The sequence below is a fragment of the Gekko japonicus genome, unplaced genomic scaffold (genome assembly GCF_001447785.1).
Source record: "Gekko japonicus isolate JY-2015 unplaced genomic scaffold, Gekko_japonicus_V1.1 scaffold1337, whole genome shotgun sequence".
NCBI classification, from domain to species: Eukaryota; Metazoa; Chordata; class Lepidosauria; order Squamata; family Gekkonidae; genus Gekko; species Gekko japonicus.
In genome coordinates, this window is record NW_015165863.1 from 343,045 (window position 1) to 358,143 (window position 15,099).

The 15,099-nt window shown below is 41.0% G+C and overlaps 1 protein-coding gene across 1 annotated transcript in view; it reads left to right on the top strand.

Annotated features, from left to right (window-relative positions):
* The window catches only part of SLC18A2 (solute carrier family 18 (vesicular monoamine transporter), member 2), a 63,198-nt gene that overhangs the window by 6,872 nt on the left and 41,227 nt on the right, over positions 1 to 15,099 (top strand). Inside the window, exon 2 of the mRNA XM_015411236.1 lies at positions 1,404 to 1,755. Coding sequence (XP_015266722.1) covers positions 1,404 to 1,755 — 352 coding nt within the window. The remainder of the gene's footprint in view (positions 1 to 1,403; positions 1,756 to 15,099) is intronic.

Consider the following 15,099-nt stretch of genomic DNA (forward strand, 5'->3'; position numbering starts at 1 on the left):
CTGCTGCTGCTTCCTCCTCCTCCTGCTCTGCGTGGAACTCCCCCCCCCCACGCGAGTATCGTGGGTCCCCTTTCTTGTAAAGAAATAATCCAGTGTAGTAAAATTCTGTAAACATTTCATTTATTTTTCTTTTAAAATATTATGTAGAACATTTTATAGGCTATGAAAATGAACATAAATCAGATAAAAGCAAGAGTCCAGTAGCGCCTTAAAGACTTGCAAAACACTTGCAAAACTTTTGACAGAGAATGAGCTTTTGTGCTGTTTTTGAAGAAGTCATCAGTGACTCTCGAAAGCTCATACTCTGTCACAGATTCTGTTAGTCTTTAAGGTGCTGTTGGACTCTTGCTCTTTTCTACTGCTACAGACAGACTAACATGGCTACCCATCTCGATGAATCAAATAATTCAGGGAAAAAAGGACTTTTACCAATTTAGCAATGCTGCTGCTGTTAATGAAAACTGATTACAACCAATGGTTTTTTAAGTACCAAAGCATGGCTTCTGCTTCCCATTTTTTAGCTCATGTGAGGGTATTAACAAGTCCTATCAAGCTGTATCTGAAGAAGTGAGCAGTGACTCACAAAAGCTCATACCTTACCACAAGCTTTATTAGTTTTTAAGGTGCTACTGGACTCTTGTTCTTTCTAAGTACTATCCAAGTACTTTCCAAGTACTTTCCAAGTACTAGTGGAGTAACATGCAAACTCCTGGTATCAACCTACTTAGTCTCTGACCATCCTATGAGTGTTTGTGTAAACTCTCTGGTTCTCTCTAGTTCTAATTGCATCCCACACTCAGTACTTGTTTTTACAAAAGGAGATACTGGGACTCATGTCCAATGTTCCCTCTAAGCTGTGGAGTCCTGTGAGCAAAAATTCTACTTTGTGAGCTTCTGGCATTAAAGTTGTGAGCAATTGATTTGGCTACTGCCTAAATCAGTTTGCTCTGGAGCCATCCTTCCTGAGTGAAGACAAAAATGTTTGAGCCGAAGGCTAAAAAACTGTGAGCTAGCTCACACTAACTCAGCTTAGAGGGAACACTGCTCATGTCTGTTTGCAGCAAGGTTTTCTGCTTTGGAAGCACTATGGCAAGGGACACTTAAGTCAGTTTTTAATGTTTTCTAGGCTTCAGCCCATTTGTACTGAAAGATGGTGGCTGAAGTCTGGAAACTCCTGGCACAAATTTAGATGGCACACAAACTGTAAGCAGCTCAGTTTATGCAATAGTTGTGACTTAGCTACTGTTCTACAGAAAGTTACCAAAAAAGCCTATGTAATCTCTACTGCGTATTTTGTCTTATACAGTAAAATATGACCTTGTATTTACATTGATAACAGAAAATGCCATTTGAATGTCCCCTCTAAATGATAGTTGTGTGTTTGCTTGGTTGATTTTTTTCAGTGCCAATTATTCCCAGTTACTTGTATGGCATCGAACACCAGAAAAATGTAACAGAAGTCCAAACCATTGGGCCAGAGACAGTTCCATTGAAGTTGGACAGTTTTCAAAGTATCTTCTCCTATTATGACAACTCTACAATGGTTACCAGAAATCATTCTGAAGGTACACAGCCGGGAGATTTTTATCATGCTCAGACACAGCAAATGGCAATAAATATGACTAAGACATCATCTGACTGCCCCAAGGAAGACAAAGACCTGCTGAATGAAAATGTTCAAGTTGGCTTGTTGTTTGCCTCCAAAGCGACAGTGCAGCTCATCACTAACCCTTTCATAGGGCCAATGACAAATAGGTATGCTTCTTCTGTCACACAGAAAGGTAGTATTTAATGCTGATATGTCATTTAATATATCTGTATTTCAAATCAGAGATTTGTCTTCTGCCTCTAATTATTCCCTTTGCATATATGTTCCCTGTGGACGTTGTAGATAGCTTTCACTGTACTATATATTTGAGTTGAACTAGGGTTACCTGCTGTCCCCTTTTTATGGTGTCTGTCCTCTTTTGGGCTCTTTTTAAAATACTGATGAAAATGTCCTCTTTTTGGGTTGGAAGGTTACTTAGGAATATTCCTAGTTAGTAGCAATTATCATAGCTTAAATAGTAGAGGTATTTAAAATGAGATTTGTCATAGCGATAACTTGTTTGAAGTCATCAGTCAGGAAGTCATCAGTCCTCTCTTTTGCTTTTCAAAATATGGTAACCATAGTTGAACATCATGTGCTATTTTCTAAATAACAGGGGCTTCTAAGAAGTAGCTTTCCTTTTTAAGTATTCAGTTTGATTCGTCCTCTGCATGAATTACATCTATTTGTGGAAAGTATGACTACCTTTTGGGAACTGAAAATATAAATAGTAGAAGTTGTGAACCAGAAATGAAATATATAAAAATAAAACACTAGTGAAATGTATAAATTAATGTGAATACAAAATATATAATCATAGGATTGCAGAGTCTCTGCATGTGACATCAAACACTAGGGGTGCCTGCCTTTCTCTCCTATATTCAGACAAGCCTGAGTCTTGCTATGAAACTTTTTAAATGGATAATTTACTAATTAAATGCTGGTAGGATATGTTAATAAGAGACCTGCACGATGGTGGTCACTTAATCTCTTTGGCCAAGAAAGACTCCCAGATAGCGTTGGCAGTATTGACTTTGGGTTAGAGGATGGAATTTGCTTCATGAGCTGACTAAAACAGGAGCAGAAATGTCTGTGGGCAGTATATGGGTGATATGTCCATCATAGGCATAGTTCTCTACTTTTCTTTCATATTGGGTGTCTGATTTGACTGATCTGTGAAAATGCAATTGACTTCATTTGGAAAAACTCCATCAAAACAGGCAGGACAACCCTATGATATTGCAACATGCATTTGAATTTGTCGAACAGGAGTTTTGATCAAGCGAGGAACAATACAGTATACTTTTGGTACTTGGGAGAGTGGGGAGATGGAACATGTTCAGAAATTATTGAGCTTTCTCACTAGCATGTACTTCCCCCAGGGTTGCCAACTCCTGATTGGGAAATTCCTGGAGATTTGGGATGGAGTCCATGGAGGGTGAATTTGGGGAGGAAATAACCTCAGCAGGGTGTAATGACATAGAACCTACTATCCAAAGTGGTCAATTTCTCTGTCATCTGAGCAGTTGTAATTCTAGGAGATCTCCAGGTCCTACCTGGCAACCCTAGCTGAGACATGTTGTCACTGTGGCCCCCAACCACTAGAGTTTATTTCCTGATGAATGTGCATCTGGACTAAAGGATCTGGAAAGACTGATGTCTGTGATGTGCTCTTGAGCTATTTGTCAAGTTTTTACCAACAAATCCTACTTGCATGCTCATAGTTCTATAGAGGTGGGGTAGAACATTGGAGACCAGTGTCACACATCTTAATAAGCTGTTTACTATTGCTTGGATTTGTATAGTAGTACTGCTTTGCATGGTGGTGGAAAGTGTCGTCACGTCACAGTTGACTGATGGTGACCTTGTAGGGTTTTCAAGCCAAGAGACGTTCAGAGGTGGTTTGCCATTGCCTGCCTCTGTGTCACAATGACCCTGCTATTCTTTGCAAGTCTCCTATCTGGAGACTGGCCAGGGCTGACCATGCTTAGCTTCTTAAATCTGAGGTGATCAGGGTAGCCTGGGCTATTCAGGTTACAGCAGAGCCTTGCATAGAGATGTAAAATTTCTAGTAATTTTCAAACATAGAGGAAAAGGAAATTTTATAAAAAATTGAAATATATGCAATACTTAACTTTTCCTATCAAACCTAAACTTGTTTTACTGATTGAACACCTATTTGGAACATTTATGGAATTTAAAAGTACATGTATTATCCTTTTGTATGAGAAAATTAGCACATATACTCAGTACTTGAGAAAGAGTTGCAAACTGCTGCACCCTGTGCATCTTTAATTTTTGCTGTCTGAGAGGTAAGAAAAATAAAAGTTGAAGATGAAAAATTCTGTAGTAAACAAAAGAGTGTATTATCTAGACAGAAACTCTCTTATAGAGTCATAATAGGTAGGTCTGCCAGCTTGTTCCGATATTATCTTTATGTAAACAATGAACTGTTAAATGACATGTTATTATTATTAACCTATAGCATATTAATCGTTGTCAAAATTATATTTTAAAAAAAATCTTATTGTATAAGAGTTTTTTTTCTAGTGCTACCCTGAATTTTCCAAGTTTTCTATTGAAAAAATTTACAAAGTCCTTTTCATGCTGTACATTTGGAATGAGTGACATGCTTTGTAAGGTATGGTTTTTCTCACTTGAAAAGAGAAAAAAAAATCATAGGTTTTTTTCCCAGTGGTCCTCAAAATTTTGCTGTTTTTCCATAGGCAAATGGAAAAAGTACTCAGACTTTTTAATGCTATACATTTTGAGTATGAAAACCTTTGCCATATGAAGCATTTTACTCTTTCTAAAAGGGAAAATATCTCCCAGGAACTCCATCCCTCATTGTTCCCTTGGAAAAAGGGGGGAAAATGGAGGAAACCCCCCCCATTTCCCCCTAATGTCTCAATTTTTGCCCCTGGGTCAGGGCCCTCGCATCTTTAGTTTTGCCCTGATTGGCTGCTGCATCAGAATCCTACCCTCCAGCATGACTAATGGAAAGAAGGAAAGGGCAATATACTAGGATTTTCCATTGACTGCAGTGGGATTGCTTTTTCTTCATTAGTTTGATTTTTATTTAATTTTTTTATCCCACCGATTCTCTATTCTAAACTCTGCTGCACAGCCTTATCCTCTGTATGCAGATGGAGTGCTGGTGGTAAGTCTTACTGCAAAGACCTGTTACCAGCATAAATTTACTACAGTGGCATTAATTTGTTATGATGGGATACAGGTTTGCTCTGAAAGCACAGTGGAATTTAGTGATCCCATGTTGCCTAGCAGGCATAACCCAGTGATAGGGTCACTGTAAAAGGTCTGCTATGAAGTACATTACCTTAATTAGTATAAGTCAGTGTAATTTACTTTTACTGGGGTTAACAAGTGCCATCGACCTCAGGAGCCCTATAGGTGTCTATATGGGAAGAAATTCTGGATCTACAACTTCTTTAAATGTCAATATATAAAAAGATGAAAAGGTTAGTTTGAGTGGAGCAGTACTTAAAGTTGATCTGTATGAAGTTAATATGTTTGTAAAGCCATTAAAGCACTCAGATGTGTTATATAGATACTGTGGAGACCTGTGATACTTGGGGGGGGGGATCCCTTCCCCATCACTGGTGATTCCCCCAGCTCGGAGTCCTGGTGTAGCTCTGGAGCCCAGCATCCTTCTCCACTGCTGCTGGGCCTGGCTACTGAGCATCCTCCGCTGCTGTGAGCTGCAGGGTGGGGTGGGGAATCTCAGCCCCCCCCCCCAGTGCCAACTCTAGTGTGGCTCTTGAGTCTGGCATCCTCCCCTGGAATTGGGCCCAGCATGGCTCCTGGGCTACTGCACCTGTGCTACCAGGCCCAGTATGGTCCCAAGCAACCAAGCTGCTGATGCTGGGTGCAGCAAGGCTTCCAGCCTGCTGCACCACTGCTGGGGTCAGCTTGGCTCCCAGCCTGTTGTGCTGCCACTGCCAGGTACAGCATGGCTCCTGAACTGCCATGCTGCTACTAGGCACACTGTGGCTCCCAGCCTGCTGCACCACTGCTGGGCTCAGAGCAGCTCCTAGAGTGCCATGTCTCCACAGTTGGATCCAGCGTGGCTCCCAACCTGCCACACCTCTGGAGATAGGTGTGTTCTCTGCACGTGTACAGAGAACACCTTTTATTTGGTTTTTAAAAAAATCTCACTGGTTTTCCCTAAAAAGTCAGATTTTCCTGCAAACCTAGGGGTCCCCCAAGTTTGTAGAAAAGTGTGTTTAGCGTCCGTGTGGCCTTGATACACGGACATAGATATCTGCAGATAGCGGCCACATGTGGCTAATAGTATATGAATATTAGTATCAGTTCTAGTATTCAGTGTCAATGGTATATACATAATATTTAAACAGTAGATTTTATATTATACTAACAGCTTGGTTCTGAAAACATGGAGGAGTGTTGGCCCATTATGCTGTGTGCACATACATGTTTGTTCATATCTCTCCTATATAATAATCCTGTTTTGGGGTGGCAAGATTCCATGCACTCCCTCAGTCATTGGCCAGTCAGCCGCCACTCAAGGGTACTCGCGTGCCATTGCTGGGTCTGCTCCTCTTCCCTGCCCACTCCCCCTTCAGCCACTGTGCCCTGTCAGAATTATTGGCAAACTGCTTTCTTTCTTGACGAAGACGCTTTTCCTGTGTGGGACTAACTTTCCCCTCTGTGGCTGTTGGTAGGTGTCACAAAATGGCAGTTACCTGTGTTTGTAAAATGGCTGTGGTTATTTGTTTAAAATGTTCCCCCATAAGGTTTAATTGAGCTGTAGTTCCAGAGAAGGGCCTGCAGGGGTATCACTCACTGGGTTGAATTGGACTTCCTCATCTGCTGGCCTACAGTTCCCAGCTGCCCGAAGCCCCAAAAGTGCAGGAAAACAGGGACTGTCCCAAGGCAGTCTTCATCCCTGGGAGCAGCATAAATTCAACCACTCCACAGTCAGCTGGACTGGGGAATGAATGGAAGTTTCCCTGATCTCTTGGGCAAGAGAGAGAGGCTGAACTACAGGTGAGCCCACAACCTCCAGAGATAGAGAGGATTGCATTTAACCCCTGTTGATTTATGCCCTGTTGGCTTGTGGTATGTGCTTACTCCTACAGTGTTTGTGTGCTCCATAACTGTGTAAATAGTTAATTTGGGCTAATAATCTGTGTTGTGCTCTGACCACATAGTTTCCCCTGGTCTGCACAATACCAAAGGGAGGGGGTAGCCCAGGGAAGCAAGGAAAGACCAGACCCTTGGGTTGCTAACTTTCCAGGGATCCTCCAAAGATTGGGGATTCCAACTCCAAATAGGGAGATTAGGCCAGAGGGGTCTCACTGTCCTTCTAAAAAGGCAGTGATGATTCCGTGAGTGGTGGCAGTGAACTTAAGGAGTGAGATACACTCACGGGACGAGGGTGGGAGGCAAACAGCTGAATTGTAAACCAGAGCCCGTTTCGCCATAGTAGGCAACCAAGCTTGGTTCAGACAAAGGAAACCCTTTGCAGGCCTTTGTGAGGAACTCATTGGGGCCAGTCCTGACTAGGGTTGTCAGCTCCAAGTAGGGAGAATCCTGGAGATTTTCTGGTAGAGTCTATGGAAGCCAGGGTTTGGGGAGGGGAGAGGCCTCAGCTGAACAGAATGCCATACAGCCCATATTTTTCTGGGGGGGGAGAGATCTGTTATCTGGACTTCAGTTGTGATACCTGGTGATCTTCAGGCTCCACTTGGAGGTTGGCTGCCCTAGGTGTAGCAGTCAGTGCTTCAGAGCAGGGAGAGGAAAAATATATACTTAAAGATTTGAAGATTATTATAGAAAATTTTTACAAGAATTTATATCAACAAAATGCCCAAGATCAAGAGAATATAAAAGATTGTATCAAGAAGTGGAATTTTAAGAAGTTTACTGATAGACAGAAAGCCATATTAAATGAACCAATTACAATTTTTGAAATAACTGAAGCTATTAAAAAACAAATAATTATCTCATTAAAATCTGTAATTCAAAATATAGTCCAAAAAGGGAAAGTCCCGGATTCATGGAATGAGGCTCTGATTACACTGATTTATAAACAAGAAACGGAAGAAAAAGAAATTAGGAATTATAGACCTATTTCGCTTTTAAATGGAGACTATAAAATCTTTGCAAATATCCTAGCAACTAGATGAAAAAGAGTTCTCACCCAAGTAATACATCAAGACCAAGCTGGGTTCTTACCGAAACGACAAATTAAAAACAGTGTAAAAACTATTTTGGACGTCTTGGAGTATTATTAGGCACATCCCGAGAAACAGATGGCATTAGTTTTTGTTGATGCAGAAAAGGCATTTGACAATGTTAACTGGAGATTTTTGCTATAAAAATTGTATTTATGGGAGTGTGGTACCAGTTCCATACAATGATTAGTGCCATATATAGTAAGCAAACTGCCAGGATTATGGTAAATGAAGATCTCACTCAACCCATTGAAATACAGAAAGGGACTAGGCAAGGATGCCCTCTTTCTCCCTTATTTTTTATTTTTATTTTGGAAACACTAAATGATCTCGTAAGAGAAGATGACTTGATAAGAGGCCTCAAAGTAAAGGGGAAATAGTTTAAGCTCCACGCCTTTGCAGACGATTTAGTCTTTATTTTGGAAGATCCATTAGTCTCTATCACCCAACTTTTAAATAGACACCAAGAATTTGGACAAATCGCGAGTTTGAGAATGAACTTCAAAAAGACAAACATGCTAACTAAAAATTGTACCAAAAACCAAATTTACAAGAAATTTCTTTGATCAAGGAGCGGAAAAAAGTTAAATGCTTAGGAATTGTCCTAACTAATAGATGTAGCTCAATACCAGATGAAAACTACAAGAAGCTTCTCTTAGACATTAAAAAAGATTTGACAAAGTGGAAGGATCTTCAGTTATCATTCATGGGGAGAATAGTAACAATCAAAATGAACATTTTACCACAATTTTTGTTTCTTGCCCAAAACATTCCGATGCTTAAAAAGAAACAACTTTTAAAAGATTTAGATAAGCTTACCGGTCAATTTACTTGGCTATCGAAAAGACCTAAAATCATATGGAAGGTATTACAAGATAAAAAAAGAAAGGGGAGGTTTTGCTTGAACTAATTAGGCCCTGTACTATAAAGCAACATCGCTATTGTGGATAAAAGACTGGATAACTCTAGAAAATTTAAGATCTTTAAAATTGGAAGGACACGACTTAACAATGGGATGGCGTGCTTATATATGGTATGGTAAGGGTAGAGTACAAGCAAATTTTCACCAACATATGATAAGAGGAGCTCTTGTTAAAATCTGGAAAGAGATAAAAGAAAGTTATTACACCAAAATACCAAAGTGTGTCTCACTACTCAAAGCATTTGTAAAACCTACCTTATTGACCAATCTTAATATGGGGAGATATGAAGACCTATTAGATGTAATAATAAGCTAAAACCAGAAAATGTACTATTAAGACAAAATTTGAGATTTATGTGGTGGGAAAGGCTGCAGTTAGAGTCCAGGTTCAATAAGGACAATTGAGTAGGTTTTTACGAGAAAGTAACTGATTTTGACAAAATACGGTTGGGTTCAGATGAAAAGTTGATAAAAAAATTATATGTCTTTTTGTTAGATGAATATATGCAAAATGAAGTAGTGAAAACATCAGTGGTAACCTGGACACAGGATATTGGCCATACCATAGCTTTAGATAACTGGGGGGAAAATTGGAAAACTGTAAAGCTCACTAGGGCCACTGCATACAAAGAAAACATTTATAAAATGTACCATAGATGGCGTTGGTCCCCGGCAGGGTTAGCTAAATGCTACTCAAATGTACAGAATAATTGTTGGAAATGTAAGAAAAATATTGGAACATATTTTCATATCTGGTGGGCGTGCGGGAAAATGCAAAAGTATTGGCTAGGCATTCAAAGGATACTCCAAGAGATAATAGGCATTAAGGTCCCTCTCAAACCAGAGATTTTCTAATTGAATATGGTACCAGATGAATATAATAAATTTGATTTATGTTTGATAATATACCGTGTTTCCCCGAAAATAAGACACTGTCTTATATTTATTTTTTCTCAAGAAGACACACTAGGGCTTATACCACAAATGCATAGAAATCCTGCTAGGGCTTATTTTTGGGGTAGGTCTTATTTTCGGGGAAACAGGGTATATATGTCTTAACAACTGCCAGAATTTGGATTGCAAAATTTTGGAAATAAGATAGAATTCCATCAAATGAAGAACTAGTTCAGAAATTGTTGGATGTGGCTGAAATGGATAGATTAACTTATTTTCTTCAAGGCAAAAATGAAAAAATCCATATCAAATTTTGGTCAAGATTGTATAAGTGGATTAAAAAAGTTATTGAAATTTAAGACTCTCTTCATCAGATCATATGTAAGCATTTATTTTGTATACCAATTTAAAACTAAAAATAAATCATAAAAAAGGGGGGGAGAGGAGAATGATGTAAGCTGCTTTGGTCCCCATTGCAGAGAAAGACTACTTTTCCTCCTGGGAAACCATTGTTGCCAATCTCCAGGTGAGGGCTGGAGATTACTCAGAATTACAACTGCTATCGAGATGGCAGAGATCAGTTCCCCTGGAGAAAATGGTGGACTCTGTGGCTTTCAGGGTTTCAGAGCATGGAAAATGGTGAACTCTGTGGCAGTCAGGGCTTCAGAGCACAGAAGAAGCTGCAGGTATGTGTGGAGGGGATGTCAAGCTGAAGAGAGAGGGGGAAATAAAGGTAGGCTGATGATTGGCTGGGAAGGAGATAAGGTTGCCAACTCCAGGTGGGGAATTCCTGGAGATTTGAGGGATGGAACCTGGAGAGGGTGAGATTTGAGGAGGGGTGGGACCTCAGACAGGTACAGTGTCATAGACTCCACTCTCCAAACGACCCATTTCTTCATGGGTAACAATTGTTGCCAATCTCCAGGTGAGGGCTGGAGATCACTGAAAATTACAACTGCTCTTCAGGTAGCAGAGATCAGTTCCTCTGAAGAAAATGGTGGACTCTGTGTCATTATACCCTGCTGAGGTTGCCACAGCACATTGATGCTGACTGCCCAAGGCCTTGGTACTCTCCCAGAGACTCTTTCTAGAGTTCGTTGTATTTATTTCCACAACGAGCCTTATTCCTAGTATTTCCATATTACAAATCATTGTCCCAGGGTGCAGATAGGATCTAATCGGGATCTTCAGATCTACTGTATGTAGGTGTTGCAGTAGCAGATTAATGTTGATCTCTATGTACGTGCTGGAGGACAGTGCAGGACTGAAGTGGTTGGGGGGCCTTTGATGCCAAGGATCTTCCAGCTTTTTCTGACTAAAAAGGGATTTGGGGTCAGAACCATAGCAAGCTGTTGCTTTGTCTCATCTAGTGGCTGTATATTTTCTGCAGTACGATGTCCATGTTGTCCACTGCCCTGGATAGTCTCATGCAAGGCTAGTGTAGAATGATCTGCAAGACTCACAGGGAGAAGTGAATCAAACCCCATCCTTTTATCTTGATTCACCCCCCCCATCAAGCAGCCATCTTCCTCACTTTATTTTACTTTCCACCTTCTCTTGCTTTTCCTACCCCTGTGCATGGGAACCTTTCTTTCTCTTTTTGCCTCCTGCCTATCCTTCCCTTCCTTGCTGACCCTTTACATCCCTGTTTCAGTCCATCCTCATTCTCTTGCTCCTCCCCTGTAGCCACTGATGCCTATGCGGCCACTGACACCTCCTCCTCTTATTGGGCTTCCCTGGCTATTTCATCTCTCTTCTTCCCCATGGCCTTACCCGCCCATTCACTGTCCTGTTCACCATCCAGCCCAGCCACCCTCTCTGCTGCAACAACAGCATTGCCACCACCTTCCTGGCTTATGGCAACATCCCCATCCCTGCTGACTTCCACTTTGTTTTGCTGACTTCCACCTGCCTCCCCCCCTTTCCTGCTCCACTGCTGCCTCTTCTCCACTTTCCTTCCCTGCCTTCTGCTTTCTTCCTCACTGTTCACCCCCCTGCACCACTGCTCACCGCTCTCTTCCCCATGGTCCCACCACTGTCTCCCTCTCTCTCCACTGCCTGCCCCTGCTTTCCCCAGTACCTCTACAGTGGCCACAGTTTCCCTCACATAGACTCCATTGTTGTTGGTTGGTTCCTTTCTCCTTCATTTCCAGGCTTGCCTTCTTCCCTGAGCTACCAGCCGGCTGACTCAGTGACAGTGGCTGTGTTGCCTCTGCCCAAGGGTAAACATTGCTTCTCCAGTTAGTGAATTTTAAAAAACAATACCTGCTGTTTGTTTAAATCTTTGCGTTTTTCTGCTAGGTTGGGTATCTTCCCCCCCAAGTTTGTAGAAATGTCTCCTTTCTCTGTATATGGCTCTAATCTGCAAATGTAGGTATCTGCAGATGGGGCATGTTGAGAATTAGATGTACTGCCCATCAACTTCCCATGGCAGATCATGGTTCCTACAAACAGCTCTGCAAGCGCTTGAAAGTTCATTGTGAGGGTGGCCATGCCCTTTTAAAATACAGAAAGGAATCTGATGAAGGGAGCTTTGACTCTTGGAAAATTAACCTGAAAATACTGTTGGTCTCTAAGGTGCTACTGGAATTGAATGTAGCTGTTCAGGATAGCTGGATAAAAATTCTGGAGCAAAGAATTTTTTAGGCAGCTTTGATTTGGTATAATCAAATTTAGGTGGACCCAGGAGACAAGGAACAAAATGCCTCTATGGACTCCTTCAATACGACAGACTGGGTTTTGGGATTTTGAATGGCTCCAGTACCTTTCACAGACTTGTTGATTACCTTATTAGGGTGCTGAAAACTGAAGGCTTCCTCACCCAGGTAGATGACTTCAGCTGTTTTCATACAACATGGAAGGAAACATTTGTTGACTTGGAAAAGATTCTGAGACTATTTCATAAGTCTGGATTTAAACTGGCAGGGAATTTGTCAGTTTGCAAGAAATTTTATCACATTCCTGGAAATATCATCAGTAAGAATGGTCTGGAGCCACAGCTCCCAAAACTAGATGTGAAGATGCCACCAACTGTGGATGAGTTACAAAGATTCCTCAGGTTCTCTAGTTCCTGCAGAAGATTTGTAAAGGATTTCTCAGAGTGGGCCATACTTTTGTTCTAGCTAGCAAAGAACATTATGTGGGGCCAGAGCATCATGCAGCTTTTGAGTCACTGAAGGAGGGTCTGCTCAATTATTCAGTCCCTAATTTCCAAGAATTATTGCCTGTTTAGGTGGCATCTGTGATGCTGTGGGATTTTCACTAGAATGAATAGATGAACTGGGAAGATACAGATCAGTATCTTTTTGGGTGCCTAGAAGTTGAATGAGAGAGAAACTAGTATTCAGCAACAACATTGGAATGCTTAGCTACACTGGAGGTCCTCAAAGCGTATCAATACTTAGTTGCTGTAGATTTTCCAGGTTGTGTGGCCGTGGTCTTGGCATTGTAGAACCTGAAGTTTTGCCCATAACTGTGACTGGCATCTTCAGAGGTATTATACAGAAAGATGGAGTACTCTCTGTGTCCAGGTGAGAAGAAAATGGTAGGCAGGTAATTTATATCTACTCCAGAAGGTGGGGGAGGGCTGAGTCATTATCTTGTAGGAGTTCCCCAGGCTATGAACATGCTAATGGAGGAGCTTTCCTGAGGAGGTTCTTTTGTATGTGGATTGGCTGTTGAAATTCTAATCTTATCTGTAGTGCTATTGTCAGATGTAGAGCCTTTTGTGTTTTTCAGGACAGGAAATCATGCCCTATTTATTTTTAAACTCTCTTCTTTCCTGTTGAAATTGTGTTGATGTTTATGAATTTCAGTGGTTTCATAAACATAAACTAAATGAACTGACTCAAAGGGTGGCCTTAGGAAAGTCTTTCTATCATGCTCAGAGTTCCCTAAAGAAAATGGGGAAAGTAATTGGTTTCATTTAGGACTGAGGACTGAGATTTTGTAATGGTACAATACTGTGCAGTAGGCTTGCCAAGTCCCCCCGGGGCCCCCGAGAGGCCCCCAAGAGGCCCGTTACCTGCTGCCGGCGGATCGGGCCCCAGGGAGAACCCCACCCCCCAAACACTCGACATGCCTGGCGTCAGCACGTCACTCGGAAGTGACGCAATCACGTCGGGCACGTTGGGGGTGGAGCCACAATCATCCGAGGGAAAACCATAGAGTTTTCCAACGTGCCCGACGTGATTGCGTCACTTCTGGGTGACGTAATTGCGGCGCACGTGTGTTTCGTGCATGCGCATGGACTCCTGGAACAAGATTGGACTCCCCCGCTCTTCAAGAGGTGAGGACTTGGCAACCCTACTGTGCAGAATTACTCCAGTCTGAATCGATTAATTTCAATGGAATTATACTGAAGTAAGGCTGAACAAGGCTGTCAGTGATAGGATATTTTGGAGGTGATTAATTCATAGTGTTGCCATAAGTCAGAAGTGACTTGATGGCACAGAGCACACATATATGGTTAGGACTGCACTGTGAATGCACAGTGTAGTTATATTTAAGCAATGGTAAACCCCATTGGTTTCAGAAGAAGTATGTAAGTGTAAAATCTTTCTACTTGAAATCAATGTAACTGTAAGCACTTCAGCTACAACTTTGTATGGAGAGTGCTATAGATTTTACTATTAATGATAATATTATGGGCCCTGATACAATTCAGTTGAAATAAATTTGCCTTATCTCTCCCTTTATATATAAAGGCATAGTGGGGCCCAACATTCCAAATGCACACCAACAGTGTTTGGAAGCTTGAACTGTCAGTCAGAAGACGCTGGCTGTGTTGACTGGCTGCTTTGTGTAGTCCCGCCCATGTCTAGAGATGTAAAATTTCCAGAAATTTTGAAGCTCGGAAAAAAACCCGGTTTTTTTCGGGGAAAAACGGAAATTTTCGGAAAAATTGAAAAAAATGCTACATTAGCATTTCTTTTGTCTTTTCTAGATTGAAAGTCATTCTGTTACTTTAGGAACATAAAAAATGACTATGGACATTTTTACTTGGCATGAAATTATCACAACTAGCATATTAAAAATATAGTGTACCCAAACAATTATTACAAACAGAATACCCACCCACATGCAAAAACAAAACTGAAACCTTTTTATTTTCTTCTGACAATAGCACCTCCTAAAGGAGGAAATGCATCTTGTTCTTGCATTAGAGAGTTTAGTTTGTAACCTAGGACTTGCTTGTCCTCAGTGCTCAGAAATTAGATCAGTCTGATACCATTATATATTTTAGAAATGATTTGGAAAATATTTGAACACCTTGTCTTAAAATATTTTATTTATCATGTTAAAATAAAACATTCCATAATCAATTTCTTTTCTTTCCTTTTCTTTTTTCAATTTTTCGGAAAAAAACAAAAAAGCTTCAGGGAAAAAAATGGAAAACCCCTGTTTTTTTTCCGAATTTTTCCGTTTTTTTTCCGGGCCTTCACATCTCTACCCACGTCATCGGCTCAGTCTGCTCT